Below are 24,771 nucleotides of genomic sequence, written 5' to 3' on the forward strand. Positions count from 1 at the left end.
GTGCGTCTGTGTGTGTGTGTGTGTGTGTGTCTGTGTGTGTGCGTGCATCTATGCGTGCGTGTCCGTGCTCGAGCGCCGTCATAAATTCTTCATAAGGCCAGGACAGTTCGGTTCAGAGGCGAGGCACAGGACATCAATTCCAGTTAATTCCCAATTTGTGTCAGAGCAGCAGATGCCGACGCCAGCACTGATAGGCCCGTTAATATGCGACTCAGACGCCATGTTGGGAGGTGGGAGGAGAAGACGGAGAACAACAGAGGAGAGGCTTCGGATGAACAGTAAAAACCAAGCTTAAGAATCTGTTCACATTAAAGTGGAGGGGAAAAAACGAGCAGAGGAAACGAGCGAGGCGAGGAAGGAGACAAGGAGGCACCGGAGGAGACAAGGAAGCACCGGAGGAGACAAGGAAGCACCAGAGGAGACAAGGAAGCACCAGAGGAGACAAGGAGGCACCGGAGGAGACAAGGAGGCACCGGAGGGGACGGACACGACAGGAGGTGGTGCCACTACCCACAATCCCTCTGTTCCCTGATGAAACACACACTCTAATATGGAAACGTGAAGCAGCCTCCCAACGTCTCCTTGTCGGCAGTGGAAGTTTAATCACAGTCTGGGTCCTGTGAGCGAGACAGAGACTCATCTGTTGCTGTTTAATTTCCAAAATGAAATCTGCTTCAGCGAGATTGATACATATGTAAATGCTCCCACACACACACTTCCAATAAGTGTGCGTTTGTGTGTGAGACAACAGACCGGCGTCTGTTTGTTGGAGGAACAAAGTCGCTTCGGCGCATTCAGCCTCCTGACGAGCTGCCACCAGCTGTCACCTCCACCACAGACCTGGAATTAATCTTCACACCCGGGTAAAGGCGAGCGCCGCCAACGTGCCCATTGGCAACTAACATAGCGTGATGGCGTCGCAGTCTAAGCTCTGAGAACACAGACAAACTGGACTGGTCTGATGGAAGCTGAAGCTAATGCTAATGCTAACGCTAAGCTAAGCTGGAAACGTACCTACAGTACGTTACAGTAGGTACGGGTTTCATCCCGACAACCTGATGGGATTTTCATGCTATGTAATGAAACTAAACACCAGACTCAAACCGAACCAGGCTCCACTCACGGACCCAACTGGATCCTGTCACCGCTGATTCGTTAATGTCAGGCTTGGGCAGGTGTCGGACCCACATGCACGGCGCAGAAACACAGATGTGATTAAGTGCAGGTTTATTCGGTGAATCAGAGTCAGGCAGTCCAGGTCAAACACAGTACGTTCCAGTAGGCAATATACAAAGGAGCAGGCAATCTCAGAATCAAGGTCCAGGCAGGGTTCGGTACACGAGCAGACTTGGCGACAGTACAGACAAGGATCAGGCAAAAACTCACGGTCAGATTATCAGGCACAGGTCTTTCACAGGTTGCGGGATCAACAGGGTTCAGGCAAGAATCAAAGGTCGAGGCGGTCACGGTCAAAACACGAATGGCTACAATAGAATGCTGGAAAGAGTACATGAACTAACAATCTGGCGGCTAGTGTCTGTGAGAGCTGGAGGTTAAATACTGAAGCGTGATTGCTGATTACGTACAGGTGTGAATACTGAGAACCGGAGATTAACAGGAAGTTTAACAAAATAAAACCGGATGTGACAGATAACATGAATCATGACAGTACCCCCCCTCCTATGGCGTCTTCCACGGCGCCAACGAGCCCCTCCGCCCAGGGCGGGTGGAGGGAGGAAACAGGAGGAGGGCTCGAATCTCCCCCCCTCGCCCGGGTGATGAAGCAGGGTGGGTGGAGGGAGGACATCAGGAGGAGGGTCCAGCGCCGGAATCCTCCTCGTCTGCAGAGCCGTGGCTGTGTTGCCCCATCCCGTCCGGGGACGGGGCCTCAGGATGTGCTGCGTGAAAGTCCCTAATGAGGGACTTGTCCAGTATGTCCCGGGCCGGCACCCAAGAGCGTTCGTCCGGCCCGTAGCCCTCCCAGTCGACCAGATACTGGAAGCCCCGCCCCCGACGTCTGCAGTCGCGGAGGTCCCGAACCGTGTAGACAGGCCCTCCGTCCACGATCCGAGGAGGAGGAGGCGGTTGATGAGGAGGAACCATGGGGCACGATCTGTAGGGTTTGAGGCGGCTGATGTGGAAGGTGGGGTGGATCTTCATTGTCCTGGGCAATGAGAGCCTCACAGAAACAGGATTAATAATTTGCGATATCGTATATGGACCAATGAATTTCGGAGTCAACTTACGGGTCTGGGCCTGCAACCTGAGGTCTCTGGTGGACAACCAGACCTGATCGCCCACCTTGTATTCCGGACCCGGTATCCGCTTACGGTCGGCCGCCCGCTTGTACTGGTCCCGTGCCCGCAGCATGGTGCGCCGTGCCTGCAACCATGTGCGACGGCAACGCTGGACCAGGGCGTGCGCCGACGGGACGCGGACCTCCTCCTCCGAAGCCGGAAATAATGGCGGCTGGAACCCATAGGCGCACTGAAACGGGGTCAGTCCGGTGGAGGCGCAGGGCAGCGTGTTGTGGGCGAACTCCACCCACACGAGTTTGCTGGCCCATGACCCCGGGTTTCTGGAGGCGAGGAGCCGCAATCCTACCTCCAACTGCTGATTGGCCCGTTCGGCCTGTCCATTGGACTCGGGGTGGTACCCTGACGATAAGCTAACTTCAGCCCCTAGGAGAGAACAGAACTCTCGCCAAAATCGCGAGACGAACTGGGGCCCTCGGTCCGACACAATGTCTGAGGGGAAGCCGTGGAGTTTAAAAACATGCTCGAGCATGGCTTGGGCCGTAGCCTTGGCTGACGGCAACTTGGGTAGGGAGATAAAGTGGGCTAACCTGGAGAAGCGGTCTACCACCGTCATGACGACTGTCTTCCCCTGGGAGGGTGGTAGGCCGGTGACGAAATCCAGGGCTATGTGTGACCAGGGACGGTGCGGCACCGGCAGAGGACGCAGCAGACCGGCCGGTCGCTGATGCGACGCCTTGCCCATGGCACACGTGGGGCATGCGGCGACGTATTCCTGGACGTCCTTTTTCACCGTCGGCCACCAGAACCTCTCCCCCAGCCTAAACAGAGTGCCAGCCACCCCGGGGTGTCCACTTACTAGTGAGGCGTGAGCCCACTGGATGACCTCTCCCCTGAGGTCAGGTGGCACGAACAGCCGGTTGGGCGGGGCGCCGCGTGGGGCTGGACGGTCGCGGTTGGCCTCCCGTACCCGACGCTCCACCGACCAGGTGACTGCCCCCACCAGACATCCCGGCGGTAGGATGGACTCAGGTTCTGCTGGTTCCTGCTGCGCGTCATGCAGACGAGACAGAACGTCAGGTTTCACATTCTTGGATCCAGGACGGTACGACAAGTGAAAATTGAAGCGACTGAAGAACAGTGCCCATCGGGCCTGGCGTGAGTTCAGCCGCTTCGCCGTTCTCAGGTACTCAAGGTTCTTATGATCTGTATATACTAGGAAAGGCTGGTCTGCCCCCTCCAGCCAGTGTCTCCACTCCTCTAGGGATACCTTTACCGCGAGCAGTTCTCGGTCCCCGATGTCGTAATTCCGCTCCGCGGGAGATAGCTTGCGGGACATGAAGGCACACGGGTGGATCCTACCGTCCGTGGGATCCCTCTGGGACAGCACGGCCCCGACTCCGGAGTTGGACGCGTCGACCTCCACCACGAACTGCCGCTGTGGGTCGGGCATCCGCAGCACGGGTGCCGTGATGAAACTGCGTTTCAAACGTTGAAACGCCTCCTCTGCCTCGCCTGTCCACTGAAAAGCAGTCTTACATGAGGTTAGTGCGTGCAATGGAGCGGCAATGCTGCTGAACCTCCTGATGAACTTTCTGTAAAAGTTGGCGAATCCAAGGAAGCGCTGCACCTCCTTCCTGCTCTGTGGGACCGGCCACTCCTGAACTGCCTGGGTCTTGGCTGGGTCCATTTCAATCTTGTCCCTGCTGACGATAAATCCTAAAAACGAGACCTGGTCTGCATGGAATTCACATTTTTCTGCCTTAACATATAAGCGGTGTTCGAGTAATTTCCTGAGGACCTGACGGACATGAGCAATGTGCTCCTCCTCGGAGCGGGAAAAGACCAGGATATCATCAAGGTATACAAAGACAAAGTCATTTATCATGGGACCGAGTACCTCGTTCACAAACGCCTGGAAGACCGCTGGCGCGTTGGTCAGACCAAAGGGCATGACGAGGTACTCATAGTGTCCATTCGGGGTATTGAAGGCCGTCTTCCATTCGTCCCCCTCTCGGATCCGAACCAGGTGGTAGGCGTTACGGAGGTCCAACTTGGTAAAGTGCGTAGCTCCTGCTAGCAACTCGAACGCGGAGGATAATAAGGGAAGAGGGTAGGAGTCTCTTACCGTGATGTCATTGAGGCCCCGGTAATCAATGCAGGGCCGCAGGGAACCGTCCTTCTTCCCCACAAAGAAGAAACCTGCGCCTGCAGGAGAGGACGAGGGACGAATGATACCCGAGGCCAGCGCGGAGTCCAGATATTCCTTCATGGCCCGGGTTTCCTTGGGAGAAAGCTGATACAACCTCCCCTTGGGAGGCGTGGTCCCTGGGCGCAGGTTGATCGCGCAGTCATGCTTTCGGTGGGGCGGAAGGGAGGTCGCACGGACCTTGCTGAACACAGCGCGAAGGTCGTGGTAGCAATCGGGGACTCCCGTCAGATCGGCCTGCTCGATCTCCTCACCGATTGTCGCCGTCGCCCCTGCAGGTGCCTGTTGGGAGACTGCGGGCTGAAAGCAAGTGTTCATACAGTCTGAATCCCATCGGCTCACCTCCCCCTTGCGCCAATCCAGTGTGGGGTTGTGTAGCCTCAACCACGTGTGGCCCAGTACCACCGGGTGGTAGCACGACTCCACGACCAAAAACGTGATTTTCTCGGTGTGCGTGTCAGAAAAAGTCATTATTACCGGTTCAGTTCGATGCGTGACTCTCCAGAGCCGTCGTCCGTCCAGCGCGGCCGTTTCCACGGGAGACGCCAAGGGAATGGCCGCGATGCCCAGTCGCTCCACCAGTCCGGCGTCCATCAGACTGGCATCAGCTCCGGAGTCAATGAGGACCGCCTGCTGGACGGATCGGGTACTGGAGACTAGTGTTACCGTAGGCAATGACCGTGCGGAGGCGCTACCTAAAATTGTTCGGCTCACCGCTACCCTCCGTGCTAGCGATGAGCCATGTCTTTTAGCGGACAGCGCAGGGCAAGATGCCCGGCCTGACCGCAATACAAACACAGTCCATGGGAGCGTCGGCGTCGCTTCTCCTCCTCTGACAGCCGTGCGCGGCCGATCTGCATCGGTTCCTCTGGCTGCGGTCCCACTTCCGGGTTCCGAGGAACGGACTGACCGCCAGGCTCACGCTGCCCCCTCCTGGGGCTCGTGGTGCGAAGTCGACGGTTCTCCCGCAGGCTTTCCTCTCGGTGGTGCTCCCGTTCGTTGCTCCCCAGCCTGCGGTCAATTTGTATCGCCAGGGCGATCAGAGCGTCCAAACTGCTGGGCAAATCCCTCGCTGCCAAGCAGTCCTTGACTCGCCGAGAGAGTCCGCGGATAAATACATCACCCAGTGCGGTGGCGTCCCAGCCGGCTTCTGCGGCTAGCGTGCGGAACTCGATTGCGTACTTCGCCGTCGGTCTGCCGCCCTGTCGAATATTAACCAGCCGCTGAGCCGCTTCGCGTCCCGGGGTGACTTCCTGGAAGATCTGTTTCAATGCGGTGGCGAAGGCGGCGAAGGTGCACACGCAGGAAGAGCCGTTTTGCCACTCCGCTGTCGCCCATGCTTCCGCGTCCCCCGTCAGGTGCGAAATAGCGTATGCCACCCGAGCGCGCTCCGAGGGAAACGCGGGTGAATGCAGTTCAAAATGAATCTCACACTGTGTGAGAAATGCTCGACAGTCTCCTGACTCACCAGAGAACCGTAGCGGGGCGCCTAACCTGGCGTCTGGAGCGACGGCCATGGGAACCGCTGCTGCCAGGGGCGCTGCCGCGGCAGTGGCGCTCGGGGTCGGTCTCGTCTCTCCCGTCGAGCTCTGGGTCAGGCGATTCATTGCCTCAGTTAATCCTGCCATCGCCGTCTCCTGTCGCAAAACACACTCGGCCAATCTCTGGAGAGCGGCGTTGGTTTTCTCCTCCTGCTCTGCTGCGCGCTGCTCCTGAGCCATGAGCTGAGCACGGAGGTTCTCTGCACCGGCGGAGTCCATTTCTGGCCAGATTGTTCTGTCAGGCTTGGGCAGGTGTCGGACCCACATGCACGGCGCAGAAACACAGATGTGATTAAGTGCAGGTTTATTCGGTGAATCAGAGTCAGGCAGTCCAGGTCAAACACAGTACGTTCCAGTAGGCAATACACAAAGGGGCAGGCAATCTCAGAATCAAGGTCCAGGCAGGGTTCGGTACACGAGCAGACTTGGCGACAGTACAGACAAGGATCAGGCAAAAACTCACGGTCAGATTATCAGGCACAGGTCTTTCACAGGTTGCGGGATCAACAGGGTTCAGGCAAGAATCAAAGGTCGAGGCGGTCACGGTCAAAACACGAATGGCTACAATAGAATGCTGGAAAGAGTACATGAACTAACAATCTGGCGGCTAGTGTCTGTGAGAGCTGGAGGTTAAATACTGAAGCGTGATTGCTGATTACGTACAGGTGTGAATACTGAGAACCGGAGATTAACAGGAAGTTTAACAAAATAAAACCGGATGTGACAGATAACATGAATCATGACAGTTAACAGGACATTTATTTCAATAAAAGTGCCCTTGAGCAAGGCACGGTGAGCTGGTCGCTGTAACCATGACAGATCTTCATTCGTTCCTCCACAGTTAAGCGGTGAAAGGCCACGGTGGCAGCAGGGCTCCTTAATTGAGACGACACTAATTATCATCTTCATGTTCTGGATTAGATCAGAGCTGATTAGCCTAAAATTAGACACTCACACATCGTAGCAGAAACATGGGAGCGAGCCCCAGACACGTGTGCGTTACCTCCAGCTGCCTCCACGTGAGCGTCAGCATGTGCAGTCTGCCGTGCAGGTCGGTGGGCCGCTCGGCGCCGCTCCTCCTCAGCGAGGCAGCTCGGCCCAGCAGACCGGACCTCCTGCTCTCCATCGTCATCAGCTCCGCGTGGCTGCTCTGAAAACAGAGGACAGGACTGGTCAAAGACGAATCAAAGCCGGGTCAAAGCCTGGTCAAGGACGGGTCAGGACGGGTCAAAGCCTGGTCAAGGACGGGTCAGGACAGGTCAAAGCCTGGTCAAGGACGAATCAAAGCCGGGTCAAAGCCTGGTCAAGGACGGGTCAGGACGGGTCAGGACGGGTCAAAGCCGAGTCAACCTGTTAGACCTGTTAGAGGTTCTGACTGCAGGACGGAGGTCTTTGCTTTGCTAACTGGGTGCAGCATATGTAGGTTGAGGTTCTGGTTCAGTGTTAAAGTGGAGGTGCTGCAGTGCTCTCCAGCTCCTCTTATGATGAAGCAGTGGCCGCTGAAGCTGAAGCTGGAGCTGGAGCTGAAGCTGAAGCTGGAGCTGGAGCTGGAGCTGAAGCTGGAGCTGGAGCTGAAGCTGAAGCTGGAGCTGCTACTGCTGGAGCTGAAGCTGGAGCTGAAGCTGAAGCTGAAGCTGAAGCTGAAGCTGGAGCTGCTACTGCTGGAGCTGAAGCTGGAGCTGAAGCTGGAGCTGAAGCTGAAGCTGGAGCTGGAGCTGGAGCTGAAGCTGAAGCTGAAGCTGGAGCTGAAGCTGAAGCTGAAGCTGGAGCTGGAGCTGAAGCTGGAGCTGAAGCTGGAGCTGGAGCTGAAGCTGGAGCTGGAGCTGAAGCTGAAGCTGGAGCTGCTACTGCTGGAGCTGGAGCTGAAGCTGGAGCTGGAGCTGAAGCTGGAGCTGAAGCTGAAGCTGGAGCTGAAGCTGAAGCTGGAGCTGGAGCTGGAGCTGAAGCTGAAGCTGAAGCTGGAGCTGAAGCTGAAGCTGAAGCTGGAGCTGGAGCTGAAGCTGGAGCTGAAGCTGGAGCTGGAGCTGAAGCTGGAGCTGGAGCTGAAGCTGAAGCTGGAGCTGCTACTGCTGGAGCTGGAGCTGGAGCTGAAGCTGGAGCTGGAGCTGAAGCTGGAGCTGGAGCTGAAGCTGGAGCTGCTACTGCTGGAGCTGGAGCTGGAGCTGAAGCTGGAGCTGAAGCTGAAGCTGGAGCTGGAGCTGGAGCTGAAGCTGAAGCTGAAGCTGGAGCTGGAGCTGGAGCTGAAGCTGAAGCTGAAGCTGGAGCTGAAGCTGAAGCTGGAGCGAACGACGCAGCCGCTGCTGAATCTTTCCTCCTGGTTTGTGTCGGACGTTAAACAGGAAGCAGTCTGACATTTTCAGCGCATCCTCGCGCTCATGTTCGGTCCCGTTGACCTTGAGCTGAACCCTGGACCCGTCGCCGGTCTTTGTTTCCCGCCTCTTGGCCCCGGCTGCACTTCCTCGCTCCAACCGGTGCTTCTTGATGTTTTGACTCACTACATTTCTTGGGTGCCTTTTGTCCTTTTGCCCTTGTCTAGTCACTTACAGCGCTCCCTCCATCTTTCCAATTTGTGGCTCTACACTTTTCCATCTTTATTTTATTTACTGTAACACTCCCTCAGCCCTCCGCCTGTGTTTGCCTAATGCATCCATCTTTCCCCCCATCACTTTCCATCCATCGCCTTTCTTCCCTCTTTTCGGCTGTTACCCTAACTCCTTCGACGCCTCCATCTTTTTTACCTAATTTCCCTCCTCCTCCTCTCTTTTCTCGTCTTTTCATTTTCTGCATCGATAGCTACTTGATTCTAGTTTTCCCTTGTCGTTTATCATTACCGCCTGGCCCCATTTGAATATTTAAATGTCTCTTGTCTGTGTGCGAGGCCGTTTGCATGTGTGTGTGTGTTTTTGCTGTGCTGTCATCAAAGAGGCGGTGGCCATTTTTCAACGTCGCCGATTCTGATGGAGATGCTATCGCTCCGCGCTTCACGACCATCCATCCCCTTCACTTAGCTAATAGCCACGCTGCAAGAACCAAGGATCGACAGCAGAAAAGTGACGAGTGGAAGGTAAATATGTCGGCGCCGCACTCGTCTAACAGTCAGGAAATTATACGATTTATTCGCTGATGGCAAATATTGATTTAAACAGGGGAGAGGGAGCTGGTGGGGAGGAGGAGAGGGGGTTGTTTTGTTGTTGTTGCTTGTTTGAAGGATGCCACTGATCCAAAGTCAAAGAAAAAAGAGAAGAAGGGGGAGAACGGAAGATAGACACGCCGATTAAAATGCATGAGATCCGAACTTTGAGATAAGTGCTGAGAGAGGGATCCTGGAGAAATGGGAGGGTGGAGGAGGGAAAGGGGTGAGGGAGAGAGGTGGGGGATGCATGGATGGCTAGTTGTGATGTATTCATGCCTCCAGTCAATCTCCATGCAAGGGTGGACTGAGATGCAGAGGCCTGAAAGGCAGAGAAGGGGAAGAAGAGCGGGGGAGAGCGGGGGAGAGAGGAAGCTGCTCCCACGACGTCCCCACCGAGGAAACAGACCTGACCGAACACAACGTCACCGCTCAGACAGCAGCGCTCCCACAGCCTGCACTGATGCAGCAGCTCGGTGGACACGACTTCCACCGCGTGCAAAGCTGCAGAGCAAGGTTCCACAGCAGGTGGACAGAACCCTCACAAACCATGTCAACTACGACAGCAGCTTAAACACACCTGACCTGACCCGCGGACGGCCCTCACTAAAGTCACTGTGAAGCTGAGACTGGTCATTAATAGAAACGTGACACAGGCAGCTCAGTAATGGGAGATAATCCTCCTCCTCTCATCACTCTGGGTTTACAGGGGAGCGGGAAAAAACACGTGACCTCTGACCTTTCGCCTTGTGTATCTCATCATACATACTGAAGCCCCATGTCCACAAAAACACAAAACGCTGAGTGGAAATGTGATTTCCTGCAAACTGCGACCAAAGAGAACCAACGTCAGATCATCAGACGTATTTACTTAGATTTATTCAAGTAAAAGAATAAATGTTAGCTTACTATCAACAAAAATAAAAGGAAATACACAAAATTCAACAGTGTGTTTCCTAAAACAGAGAAACGGGAAACAAATGCTTGACAAAGCAGATGAGAGGGAAAGAGGAGGAGGAGGAGATGGGGGAGAAAATCAACAAGCAATCAGAAGTTTAATTTGGTCTCCATATTAATGAGCACGGAGCTGAAATGTCAGCAGAAATGCAGTCATACATGAAAAACATTTAATGCATTCTGAACACTCGTTTTTTTCCCACAGATTCATCTTATCCGCCAAATGAGAGGAGTTTGTCGGAGGCTGTGTAACGGAACGATTCTGTCGCCGCGCCAACGAAAGTTCGGTGGAAGTGATAAGGACGCCTCTTCATCCTCCTCATCCTCCCTCCGCCTTCACTCCTCTCTCTCCTCCGTCGCTCCGGCTGTGGAGGAGCAGGAAGCGGCGGTGACAGCCATTTCTGCCACACTTCAACCTGTGTCCAAACGTGCAGAATGAGGCATCGTCCTACAACAGCCCAGTCTAACAAGCACCACTTTATGTTCAATTCCTTTCTAGTTTCCATGTTGACGTTCCGTCTGTCAACACTTTGTCCAAGCGCCTGCAAATTACAGTTATTACTTCCAACTTTCTAAATTTGATTCATTTTAAACCAAACCTGGGACCTTTTGTTCCTTTTTGCTGCTGCTTCCTTTCACGCTCACACTTTAAACAATTAAACTTTTACAGCTTCATTAATCTTCAGGTACATGAAGCTAAAACCAATCTTCAGTGTTTCAGTTAAGTCTCTGAAAGTTTCTCTTTAAATTAAAACTCGTCTGGACAAAAACGGCACAAGAAAAAAAAGCTGAGACTTATTCTCTCTATGCAAACGAGGCGGCAACAAAAGGCCCAGCAACACGTTTTAATTGTCACCATGGAAACAGATGAATGAGCTGTTTGGCTGGACGGTGAAGACGGTTAGCCATCCAGCCTCGCAGCGAGTCACGTGTGTCATTACTGCTGAGACACAAGGGTTCGGTCAGTAGCAGCAGACAGGAAGCAGAAAAGGCCCCTTTAATGCTGCAACATGTGCTTCACTCACATGAGTATCACAACACGCAGACTGAGACGAGGGGGACTCGCTGGCTGAACCTTGAGAACGGGATCCTACAGTGAATTCATAGACGGCAGGGTTTCAGCTCAGAAGAGCCAAACACTGCAATCATGAGTAAAGCAGGAACAAAGTGACTTTACAAGGTGAAACACATCAAAACAGTTGTGCAAGAGCTGAGGCACATGCAGTTACCTCAAGCTAAAAAGACAGACTTTTGTTTGATTGGGTGATGATGCCAAGTGACCTATGACCCCCTAAGAACCCTGGGAATTCTCCCATGGCAGTGGGGAACAGTCTCCAAAGCAGACCACCATCATCCCATGAGATCCAGCTCACGGTCACTGGGACAAACAGACCTGCAGCCTCCCAAAACAGATGCACTGTGGGAAAAGCAGCTGCACATGTGCTTGACACTTTGTTCGAGTGAATCTGGGTTTTAGGAAGTAAAGGGTGAGGAAGGCGGCAGCAGAGATCCAGTCACCACACTCACAGCTGATTGTTGAGCCCCCCCCCACTACAATGACAGAAATGTAATCGCACGGCTCAGTGTGTGTGTGTGTGTATCCAGCAAACCGAGCATGTAGCCTAAACGACAGACAATCTTTATTCTAATGAAGAAGGTGCCAAGGTCAAACGGAGAGCAGGGTGATGAATGGAGAAACGCACACACACCCAATGCTGTGTGTGCTTCCCGTTCAGACACTTTCCCCTGAAGGTGGCACAAACACTATCGCAGTAAAACAAAGCTACACCGTACAGATGATGGTGTCTTTTTGCCTTCATGTTCTTGTAGTTTGCTGCTACGTCGTGCTTCACCGTTAAATGCAGACAATAATCATGAGAAAAGCAGCAGCTCACACTGATGCTTCAGTCCCACATGGATCCATACGTCGGTATAAGCTGTGGGGGTGGGAGCTGGTCTCTGATGAACAGCTTCAGCCGTGTTCCTAGCGCTGATGTGGCTGCAGGGCGCGTCCAGGCTCAGTCCAGCAGATTCCCAGGAAGGAGTCACCGGGACCTTCACGTCCACAGTGCAGCTACAACAGGAAGCTAACGTCAGCGTGATGGGTTTGATGGCTGCTGTTGCAGAGCAGAAACGCTCCCGCCTGTTTCCTGCCAACCTTGGCCTGACATTGGCTCCACACTCAACGTCGAGCTACTTTTATTTCTCTATGAGATTCCCGCTCGTTGGAGTTTCAGTCTAACGGCGTTCCTGGGAAGCCGAGGGAGTCTCAGGAGAGCTGAGGGAGAGGGAGAAAGTTGGCGAGATGCTGCTGAGTCGTGTCTCTTTGTTCTAAAGCAGATATATCCCAGACTTTATCAAGACTGACAGAACAAACGCACAGGAAACAGCCTCCCACAGGACACGTAATCCACACACACACAGATGAGAGGCAGCAACACATGAAGACACACAAACACAGGAGGACGAATCTGCAGGAGACACACGCACACACACGAGCACGCGTACATACACACACACACACACACACACGGATGGGAGGCAACAACACATGAAGACACACAAACACAAGAGGACGAATCTGCAGGAGACACACGCACACACACGAGAACGCGTACATACACACACACACACACACACACGGATGGGAGGCAACAACACATGAAGACACACAAACACAAGAGGACGAATCTGCAGGAGACACACGCACACACACGAGCACGCGTACATACACACACACACACACACGGATGGGAGGCAACAACACATAAAGACACACAAAAACACAGGTAAGGACGAATCTGCAGGAGACACACACGGACACGCACATGCACACACACACACACACACACACACACACACACACACACACACACGGACACGCACGCGCAGGCACACAGACACAGACACACACGTTTCGTGTGTTTCCAGATACATTACAGGTTACAGTGTGCATGTGTGTGTGTGTGTGTGTGTGTGTGTGTGTGTGTGTGTGTGTGCGTGCGTGTGCATGTGTGTGTGTGCGTGAGTGCATTTGGGGGTGCGTGTGTATGTGTGTGTGCGTGCATGTGTGTGCGTGCGTGCGTGCACGTGTGTGTATGTATGTATGTGTGTGTGTGCGTGCGTGTGTGAGTGCGTGCATGTGTGTGTATGTATGTGTGCGTGCATGTGTGTGTGTGTGTGTGTATGTGTGTGTGTGTGTGCGTGCGTGTGTGTGCGTGTGTGCGTGTGTGCATGTGTGCGTGCGTGCATGTGTGTGTGTGCGTGAGTGCATTTGGGGGTGCGTGTGTATGTGTGTGTGCATGCATGTGTGTGTGTGCGTGCACGTGTGTGTGTGTATGTATGTATTTGTGTGTGTGCGTGCATGTGTGTGTGTGTATGTATGCGTGCGTGCGTGCATGTGTGTGTGTGAGTGCGTGCATGTGTGTGTGTATATGTGCATGCATGCGTGCGTGCGTGCATGTGTGTGTGTGTGTGCATTAGTAATTATCATCAGCGGTGAAACTTCTCACCAACGCGAGTTACAGACTGCAGGTTAGATGTTCATTTAGGAGCAGACTCCGTGTGGAGGCTGCTTCTCCTGAACATCACTGACTGTGACTGAACCCACTCCCTGCTGGAAAGGAACGCACACATGTCTCACACAGTTTGTAGAGTAAGCGGCTGCAGTTGCTTCTTTGACATTATCTGGAAATGCGTCTAAAAGTGGAGCCGACGTGAACGCGCGGCTGCTTTCCTCAATAATCTGGTTGTGGCGCATGTCAATGTTCAGACGAGCGAGAGGACAAACGTGCAGAAGCTCCACAAACACACAGTCCCAGAGGAGGAAGAGGAAGCAGCGAGCGACAAAACGCGTGACCCAGGAAGCGTTTGACTGAGACGCACACACACTGAACACACACACACACACACAGAACACACACACGCACGCACGCACTGAAGACACACACGCACACACATTGAACACGCACACGCACACACACACACACACTGAAGACACGCACACATACACTAAACACACACGCACACACGGAACACGCACTGAACACACACTGAACACACACTGAACACACACAAACACTGAACACACACACACACACAACCTGAACACACACGCACACACACACACACACACACACACACTGAAGACACGCACACAACCTGAACAAACACATGCACACACACACACACACTGAAGACACGCACACATACACTAAACACACACACACACACGGAACACGCACTGAACACACACTGAACACACGCACTGAACACACACTGAACACACACACACACACACGCACGCACGCACGCACACACACACACACACACACACACACACACACACACACACACACACACAGCAGGTAGGTCTCTGGAGACGGTGGCTACAAAGAGCCAGCGACAGGCACACGGAGCTCCTCCTGAGCTGCAGGAGCTCTCTTTTGTGGGATAAGGAGGATTTCTGCTGGTTCTAAGTGTTTAGTGGCTGAAGACAGGTTCCTTCTGTCTCTGTCAGATTCCAACGTTAAACCTGCTTCCATGTTTCTACACAGACAAGTATTTTGTCTTTGCTCCTCCATCTTTCCGTGCACCATCCTTGCTTCACTCCCTCCCATCTTTTCACTATCCTCACTTCTTTCTTCTTCGTTGGTCGTTTCGTTCTTCCTTCTTTTCTTCCTGGCCCTTTATGCTTTCATTCCTGAAACAGTCATCTTTTCTCCCGGCCTTCTCTCTCTCTCTCTCTCTCTCTCTCTCTCTCTCTCTCTCTCTGGATGGAGGGAGGCTGGGAGCGTTAGCAGCACAGCGAGGATTGCAGCAACAATTACATGTGAAATTAGCCTCGCCTCATAGCCTGCAGTGTAATTCCAGCCTTCTGAGGCGTGGCAAAGTCATCTGTCTCTAATTAAAGATCCTCTCTCTCCACCGCCTTCCCGCAGTCTCCCTCTCCCTCTCTCTCCCTCTCTTGGGTTCACATTCATCTCCATTCATCCCTCCCTCTCTCCGGCGGGGGAGGATGGGGGAGGGAGGTGTGTTTCCAAACCTCATTCACTGTAGGTCACAGTTTTTAGCACAGAAAACAAATTATTTCCTGTGTTTCCATTTCAGTTAATATTTTACTCCGTTTTTATTCTTTACAGAAACTTTTTGGACCCAGTTCTGTGATCTCCACCAGATGGTTTGGTCATGAGCATCCTCACATGATCTGTACACACACAGCAGTACTGTCATCGTCTGCTGGTGAAACAGAGGAACTCAAACCGGGTCGAAGTAGAACCAATGTCAGCACGAGGCTCCGAGGGTCAAACCTCCGTATGGATTCATGAAGCAGCGCTGTGTGCCAGCGCATGTGTTCATCATTTTTGTGTCTCCTTTCCTGGTTTGGGCCAGAGAGTGTGTGCTGCCTCGCTCCACACACACACACACACACACACACACACACACACACACACACACACACACACACACACACACACACACACACACACCTGCTCATTAACTGGGTTCCAAAACCAATCAGTGTGTGTGTGTGTGTGTGTGTGTGTGTGTGTGTGTGTGTGTGTGTGTGTGTGTGTGTGTGTGCAGAGTTGCGTCGCAGCACCATGGGCTATTTGAAATGAGAATTTAGCGGCAGGGATGCACAACCACACACACACTCACACACACTCCTGATAGCCACTGTAATTAGTCGGACTCCACTGGAAGTCGCCACAGGGAGAGAGAGCGAGCGAGCGAGCGAGCGAGAGAGCGATGGGGAAGACTCTGATGACTTAATGCTATGAAATATTTTTAAATGAAATCTTGAAAGATTTTTTGATTTGTCTGGTGAGTGTGTGTTTGTGTGTGTGTTCTCCTCCTTTTGTGTAATCAGACATGATCCAGCATCTCAAGGCCGGTTAGACAACATGTTTCCCGCCAAATCAGTCTTATGCACTTTAATATGGACTTTATGCCACTAAATGACAGAAGCTGGGGCAGAAAAGCAAAGTTCATGCTGTATGTGCTAGCATGCTAACATTAGCTAAGCTGGCTTCACGAAGCGGTTCCCTTCCAGCCGCCTCCTGCCGGGCCTTGATGTGTGATTGGCTGACTGCAGCTGAGGCATGATTCTAGTTCATGTCTGTGGACCAGCAAGATGCAATGGAAACACAAAATCCCCCCAGAGTGACACTGAAGTAGGAGAAGCCTGTGTTTCGACTCCTTCGCCACCGCATTCTAGTTTTAATCCCATGGAACTATGACAACGGGGCTTTATCCTTCAGAAAGCTTCCACCCAGTCACAGTTCCCAGAAGCCGCACGGCTCAGGACGGTCAGAGTTCTGTAGTAAATACAGTAAGAAGCAGCGTGTGAGCTCCAAGCAGCAAACTCGAAAGGCTTCGATCCACATTCACACGGTGCGTTTCTATAGAACTGCACACACACGTGTGCATCATAACCCTCAAACTCTCCTCCCGCCTTCCTCCCTCTTCTAAGGTTGATAAGTGCCTCCATGTAACACCACAATAAACAGTAGAGGCTGGTTCTGCCAAGCCGGGCCGCAGAACCCACCGTCAGCTCAGCTTTCCTTTCCGGAGGACACGCATACACACTCTCCTCTTCTCAGCTGCGTCGACACACAAACACCTCAGAAAAGAACAACTTTTGTTGGGCCCTGGCGTTGCCACGGTTACCGGGTCGAGTCCCTCAGCATTTCAGAGGAGCACAGCGAGGTTCTGTGCTCTGCGGAGGCCGAAAAACGGGCACCAGAGATTCTTGCTTTATGAACCTTCTTGTAACTTTGTAGTGAATTCATGAATCTGTTAACACTTCCTGCGCCTGCATTCATCACGTGTTAACAGGAACTCCTCCTGGTCAGACTGGAACAGAGAGCTTCTTGGTACTGGCGTGGACGAATGCAGACTGGACGCAGAACTTTCACGGCCTCGCTGCCGACGGCTCAGGGATCTGTGAGCGGGCGAGCGAGTGAGCGAGTGAGCAAGCGAGCAGCGCTGGTTTGAGCCCTGCAGAAGCGTCCGTGCGTCTCCGCGGTGGAGGGCAGAGAAAGTGTATAAGAAAGCGACCTTGGCCCGGTGAGCAGATGCCGTTGAGCTCCACATCAATATTTGAACAGCAGAGTTGACACATCAAAAACGAGAGAGAGCGCCCAGCTATTCTACAGTCATCTAAAATTCATGCATGCATCATCGCTGCCATGAATATTCATATGGAGATGAATATTTAAGTGAGCCTCCTATAGAGAAATTAGGTTCATCTTTACACTTATCAATAATTCGCAGACCAGGTGAGTCTAAATAAAACATGTTCGCACACACAAAGAAAGTTTGGAGGCAGACGCACACAGAGGGAAAACAACACAAAGTTGCGTGAGCGATGCTTCGTAGCAAAGCTTCTGGGTCGAACGCTGGTGAAACCACGTTAGCGTGAGAGAGGATTTAGGAAAATACGAGCCTTCGTTTAAGGCCTTTGTGAAGTCAAATAACAGTAGTGGAGCATGAGCGCGTTCCTTGGCTTCAGTAATGCATCATCATACGCGTGAAGGGCAGGAGAGGATGAGTGGATCTCTGATCATAACACCAGCGGCTGCTCGCCTCCCTCTCCTGTGATGTGGCTATGAGGGAGGCTGCGCGTTGTAATCCCATTCTCCTCGGTTGGGATGAAGACATGGTGGCTCTGTGGGTGTGACGAGAGGTGGACGGAGAACAGACAGGCCACCGGCCGCCTGGAGGCAGCCTGAGAGCAGCCTAAGAGCAGCCTGAAAGCAGCCTGGAAGCAGCCTGGATACCGCCTTAAAAACGCCTGAAAGCCGCCTTAAAAACGCCTGGAAGCCGCTTTAAAAACGGCTGGAAGATGCCTTAAAAATGCCTGGAAGCCGCCTCAAAAACGCCTGAAGGCCGCCTGAAATACGCCTTAAAAATGCCTGGAAGCCGCCTTAAAAACGCCTGGAAGCCGCCCTAAAAACGCCTGAGAGGCGCCTTAAAAACGCTTGAGAGCCGCCTTAAAAACGCCTGAAAGCTGCCTTAAAAACGCCTGAGAGGCGCCTTAAAAACGCTTGAGAGCCGCCTTAAAAACGCCTGAAAGCTGCCTTAAAAACGCCTGAAAGCCGCCTTAAAAATGCCTGGAAGCCGCCTTAAAAACGCCTGGAAGCCGCCCTAAAAACGCCTGAGAGGCGCCTTAAAAACGCTTGAGAGCCGCCTTAAAAACGCCTGAAAGCCGCCTTAAAAACGCCTGAAAGCCGCCTTAAAAACGCCTGAAAGCCGCCTTAAAAATGCCTGGAAGCCGCCTTAAAAACGCCTGGAAGCCGCCTTAAAACGCCTGGAAGCCGCCTTGAAACGCCTGGAAGCAGCCTGAAAAACGCCTGGAAGCCGCCTTAAAACGCCTGAAAGCCGCCTTGAAACGCCTGGAAGCCGCCTTGAAATGCCTGGAAGCCGCCTTGAAACGCCTGGAAGCCGCCTTGAAACGCCTGGAAGCCGCCTTGAAACGCCTGGAAGCCGCCTTGAAACGCCTGGAAGCCGCCTCCGCTCTGTGCTTCTACACGCACATAGCCGGGGGAGACGCTGACGAGCCAAACCTGGTTTAGACGGACAGAAACAGAGGTCGTCTTACCTGGAACAGGTGATGTCTCTGCTCCTCCGACATCATCAGCTGGTGGCTGTCCGTTACCATGGCATCCATGTCCATCAGCCAATCCCAGAGCTCCTGGTACTCAAGCTCCAACTCCTGCAGACTGAAGACACACAGGCAGAGATTATTGAGCTGAATAATTATTATTGTTATTCAATTCTCTCTTTGCTGCTTTTTCCTGACAGATAAAACGCAGCTAAACATGCAGCGAGCGAAGCGCGGGCAGATAAAGGCTGACGGACGAGGAGCGGCTACTTCACTCTGTCAAAGGTTGTTGTGACAGCTAACGACAGCTAACGACAGCAAACGACAGCTAACGACAGCAAACGGAGCCAAACGGAGTTCCTGGCAATAGCTAACAACAGCAAACGTCAGCTAACGACAGCTAACGACAGCTAACGACAGCAAACGACAGCAAACAACAGCAAACGACAGCAAACGTCAGCTAACAACAGCTAACGACAGCTAACGACAGCAAACGACAGCTAACGACAGCAAACGACAGCAAACAACAGCAAACGACAGCTAACGACAGCAAACGACAGCAAACGACAGCAAACGACAGCTAACGACAGCAAACGACAGCTAACGACAGCAAACGACAGCAAACAACAGCAAACGACAGCTAACGACAGCAAACGGAGCCAAACGGAGTTCCTGGCAATAGCTAACAACAGCAAACGTCAGCTAACGACAGCTAACGACAGCAAACGACAGCAAACAACAGCAAACGTCAGCTAACAACAGCTAACGACAGCTAACGACAGCAAACGACAGCTAACGACAGCAAACGACAGCAAACAACAGCAAACGACAGCTAACGACAGCAAACGACAGCAAACGACAGCTAACGACAGCTAATGACAGCTAATGACAGCTAATGACAGCTAATGACAGCAAACTGAGCCAAACGGAGTTCCTGACGACAGCTCCGCTGCAGCCGTCGCTTGGCTCAGGGTCGACGCAGCCCCTGGTTCCTGCACCTTTACGTTCACGTTCGCGTTCATGTTCACAGAGCAGATCGATGTGAAGGAACAATGAGTGACGCAGGACGCAGGCCTGATTGCAAAGTGGTCCCGGGGCTGAGAAAGACGAGTGGAGCAGAGGAAACAAGATGAGACAGACATGGAATCGTTCCAAGACGTGAGGTGTGAGGTTCGAGCGGTGTCATTTTACCGAAACATTTTACTTCACTAAACATCCAGACCAATATTTTAACACTGCGTGTTCCTGCGTCGTCCCTGAAAGCATCACATTCACGTGTTGACCTAGAGTCTGCCTGAAGGTGTCACACAGGACGATGGGGCAGAACCAAGATGGCGGCTGTGGCGCTGATGGAGCTTTTCTCTTCCTTCCTTGGACCTCAGCTCCTCCCGTTCTCCTATTTCCCACATTCCCCCATTTTCCCATTTCCAGCTCCCCCTCCTCCTCCTCTCATCCCCTCGCCTCCTCCCCCTCGACACAGGATCACATCAAATATTTATGCTGCTGCTACAGGGGCCGATTGCTCAGACACACACATTACTGTCAGCCGTTTTGTTAAGGTGTGTGTGTGTTTATTATTTATATATTCGCTGCGTTTGGGTCTCGGCGGGGATCACCGACATGTTTCTTAACATTAGCGGTGAAATTGTTTGGAATTCTTCGGTCGCCAACGACGACGTTTTGACAGCTCTGTCAGGCCCACAGCGTTTCCACGACAACACAATACACGTCCAGGCTAAGTCAGACATACACTCATTACAGCACAGTCGCACAGAAAAACAAAACCTCACAAACAGAGTGGAGCCACAGCCAGGTCTGCAGGAATTCAGACAGGAGAGATGTGAAAGCACCTTTAATGATGTAACGTCTCCTGAATGTGTTCACCTTTAACCCTTCGTTGTTAACCCTTTCCTCCCCGGCTTTCTAACACGCGTCAGGACGACTTCTGCTGCTCATCAAACACGTCCTCCTTTCCAACTTCTCTCTGTCCTCGTCCCATCCTTCCCCGTCCTGAAACAGGAAGTGAGCAGAGCAGAAGAAAAGGAAGGAGGTGATCGCTTCCTTCCCCGGAGGCGGCACTGCTCATTATTCCGAGCGGCGCGGCCTTTTAGCGGCTGCGGCAGATGAAGCGGATTCAAGCGCGCACAGATGTCCTCGTCGCTCCTCCGCACGGCCTCGCTCTCCTCCTCCGCTGTTTCCGTCTTGTTCTCACGCTAATGTTAACTAAACGCTTTGTAAAACAGGATCTCTCGGGGGGCGAAGGCGAGGAAACAGACGAGTCGCGCGGAGGCAGCGACGTGGCAGCGCTCCACGACGGGACGGCGGCTCCACGTTTGAAGTGTCAGGCTCGTTTTGTGCGACGCTGCATTGACGGAACGCGTGGGACTCTGCAGCGAGCCACAGTGACACGCGAAGCGCAGGGGTGGAGTTTTCATCTCCAACTTGTCAGAACAAAACATATAAAAGTAGCTGATATTATGTGAGCAAAGTTTCTGGGTGGTTAATGCTATTAAACCAGAGCTGGAGCCGAGGGTTTAACAGCTTTGACGCACGCGTTGGTGACTCTGACCAGTTCAACTTCTGTCCAACGCGTCTCATCGGTAGCGCCTCATCGCCTTCTGTCTAAACAGTTTGTGAGTGAAGTGTTATTGGTTTCTTCTGGCTGGATCAGACGCAGACAGAAGCCGGTTCAGGTGAAGGGAAGCTGTCTGCAGGCGCGTTACCAACAAAGCATCAACACGGTCGCCAGCCTGAAACAAAGCTTTTCTTGCCTAAACACATCAGGAACCGGGACTCAAGCGGAGGTCAGGAGGCGCCTGAGCAGAACTAGGAGCACACACGTCATCCTCCCAGTCCGGAGTGAACGGATGCATCTGAGCTCATCACCCTCTGAGGCATCACTATGATAAATAACAACCACTGACGACTGCTAATCAATTAAGAACCAATCAGAGCACCAACAGAAGTAAAGAAGAAGAAAAGGGCAAATATGGATGCGTGGATGAAGGGATGATGGGAAGACGAGATGGGGGAATGGGAGCGAGAGAATGAAAGGTTGAATGAGTCATATCGGCAGGCGTCACCTTTCAGTCAGGGAGCGTTGGATTGATGAGGTGATTCACTGACACTCGTCGCGTTTATTGGACTCACTGCACAGAGACACTGAAGCCAAACCGTTAGAGTACAGCAGCACAGCGCCACCTGCTGAAAGCCTCCATTCACTCATTCATCCTAATGGAGTCAAAACCAAACTGCCAGAAAGCAGCAGCATGGAGCTACCTGATGACAGCCTCCATTCACTCATTCATCCTAACAGAGTTATAACCAGGCTGTCAGAGAGCAGCACAGGGCCACCTGCTGACAGCCTCCATTCACTCATTCATCTTGACGGAGTCGTAACCGTCAGAGAGCAGCACGGCGCCACCTGCTGACAGCCTCCATTCACTCATTCATCCTAACAGAGTCATAACTAGGCTGTCAGAGAGCAGCACAGCGCCACCTGCTGACAGCCTCTATTCACTCACCAAACACTCAGACATTTATATAAGCCCCACTTGTTCATTCATTCATTCATTCATTCATTCATTCATTCATTTCCTTCAGCTGCATTAGATTCTCTCTAGAGGGAAAACAAACGGAGCATTTTGTGGAACGTTTGAAATCATCTGCATTTCGTTCAGCGTTCATTTGAAATGGAGATATTTTGTGAGCAGTAAATCATTCAGGCTGACCTTCATTTCTTTACAGCTGAACCACAGTAGAAACCTCCACTGAGCTGAACTCGCAGCGCCGCAGAAAAACACGCAACATCCAATTAATACGAAGCTCATCACACACACGGCTGCACTGAGCACACGCACACGTAAATCTGAAAAGCAACAGCTAATATATGAATACCCAATTAGTGTCCAACACAGGCGGCCTCCGAGGAGCGAGACACAAACAGAAACAAAACCAGCCGTTCATTTACATTTGTTTTACGCCTGCGCACGTAAACAAGTAGCATCAAACCCAGAGACAGCGCCGACATTAAGGCAGGCGTCGTGTGAGCCAAACGGAAACACGCCAGTGTGTGTGTGTGTGTGTGTGTGTGTGCGTGTGTGTGCGTGTGTGTGTGTGTGGTACTACTTAAAGTGGTATTGTGCGTCTGCGTCGTTGTGTCTCGTCTTCATCGTAACAGGGTGGTTCTTTCGTGCAGACGCTGTACGTTGCGTAGCCGAAATCACCGTTGTGCGTTTTATTTAAGGTAACAACTCCAGCCACACTGAACAACAACCGTGGGCTGTGAGTAGCTGAGCTCACGCCCGGTCACGTGCTCACCTGTCGTTGCTGGCCAGTGGCCCACAGTGCCCCCTGCTGGTGGACCCCGGGTAGCGCAGGCCGCTCAGCGTGACAGACATCTGCTCCAGCGCCGCTCGCTGGGCCTCACAGGGGCTGGAGAAGCGCTCGGCCTGAAAGACGCAAAGGTCGGAGGTGATGACAGCGGCCAACGAATAACCTGCTCAGCAAACACCCTCACAAACCTGACTGTAGTTACTCAACTGATGCTGAAGCATCACAGGAAATGATGTGAAACCAAGGTTGATGAGATAAACTGCATTAATAACAGTCCCCAGAGATCAGTCACATGTAAACACTGAGGGAGTCACCAGCAGAGCATGCAAAAGTCCCATCATGCATCAGTCGTTAGGTTTCAGCAGGCTTAGAGTGTGTGTGTGTGTGTGTGTGTGTGTGTGTGTGTGTGATCAGCTGGTTGTTGCAGATGGATGGGACTCGGCCTCGCTGCGTTTTGACGGACGTGGCCTTTAAAGCCTGCGAGCGGGCGACAAGCCACTAGAAACTCACTTCAGCAGGTCCTGCAGCTCCTAACACACACACACACACACACACACACACACACACACACACACACCTCTGCACAGGAAGCCACACACACAAAGTGACCGTGAATTGCTCCACACACAAATAAACACATCGAGCCTGATTCGTTGCTCTTTCTCACAAATTATCCTTCACACTCAGCATCCAGACACAATCACGCCGCGGCACTCAGTGCGCCGCTCACATGTAATTGCATACAAACTATATGGAGATGAGGTTTCAATTGAAGCGGTCGAGGCAGAGACAAACACAAACACACACATACAAACGCAGCCGGTAACAATGTGAACAGAGCGCGGGCGGCCGCGTCCCGCTCGCCGTCCGATCTACTTAGCGACTCGGCGGAAGGATCTGCAAAGGTCATCCAATCTGCGGCGGCAGAGCCGCTCAATCAGAGCTAATAAACAAAGCGCCCGCGAAGCCGCTGCCGCCGCTGCTGCTATTACACAAATGAACCCAACTGGAAGCTCTCACACAAAATGTTTCTCACTCCGTCTAAATGTCTCTCCACTTGCTTTCATTACGTCTCCGCCGAACGCGCTCGCAGGCCGCTCGCTGGCTGCTTACTCGCTCGGCGAGCCACTAAATCGCTCAAGCTGTTCATTAGCTGCTCAGATTGTTCTTTTCTTTGCTAATGAAAAATCAAATCATCTCATTTGTAAATAGGAACGTGAATGAGACGGTCAGAGTGAGGACCGGCCACCAGGCACACGCCTCGGTCTGGTCCTGAAGCTGAACCAGAGTCAGCGTGAGGCTCCAGCGCCTCAGCTCCTCTTCCCAGCATCAGCTGAGTCCCTGAACGCACCCTTCTGCTTGTAACGGACGCATCACATGCTGGTGAGCAGCTCCGCAGTCCCAGGATCTTCAAGGGTTTCTGTCAGGAACTGTTCATGGCTTCATCTGTTGATGATGTGTGTGAGTGTGTGTGTGTGTGTGTGTGTGTGTGTGTGTGTGTGTGTGTTTGTGTGTGTGTGTGTGTGTGTGTGTGTGTGTGTGTGTGTGTGTGTGTGTGTGTGTTGTTTGTCTGTTGGTGGTCAAGACTCCACAGCGTCTTGCTGCGCTTTATTTCATTTACTACAGTTTTAGCACAGAGTCAGTGAGGATTCATTTTTCATTAACTGATGTTGTGTGTCGTCGTCTATCGGTGTGTGTGAGTCCAGTGGTTCCAGCCTCGTCCTCAACGTTGCTAA

At 52.5% G+C, this 24,771-nt stretch overlaps 1 protein-coding gene across 2 annotated transcripts in view; it reads right to left on the reverse strand.

Moving 5' to 3' along the window:
• akap6 (A kinase (PRKA) anchor protein 6) overlaps positions 1-24,771 on the reverse strand; it is an 87,082-nt gene that overhangs the window by 24,396 nt on the left and 37,915 nt on the right. For both annotated transcript variants that reach the window (XM_029137952.3, XM_029137950.3), the window contains exons 14-16: positions 23,021-23,151; positions 18,698-18,818; positions 7,009-7,155 (exon numbers count right to left, since the gene is read on the reverse strand). In XM_029137952.3, the coding sequence (XP_028993785.1) occupies positions 7,009-7,155; positions 18,698-18,818; positions 23,021-23,151 (399 nt within the window). The remainder of the gene's footprint in view (positions 1-7,008; positions 7,156-18,697; positions 18,819-23,020; positions 23,152-24,771) is intronic.

This window comes from Betta splendens, chromosome 22, assembly GCF_900634795.4.
Source record: "Betta splendens chromosome 22, fBetSpl5.4, whole genome shotgun sequence".
NCBI classification, from domain to species: domain Eukaryota; kingdom Metazoa; phylum Chordata; class Actinopteri; order Anabantiformes; family Osphronemidae; genus Betta; species Betta splendens.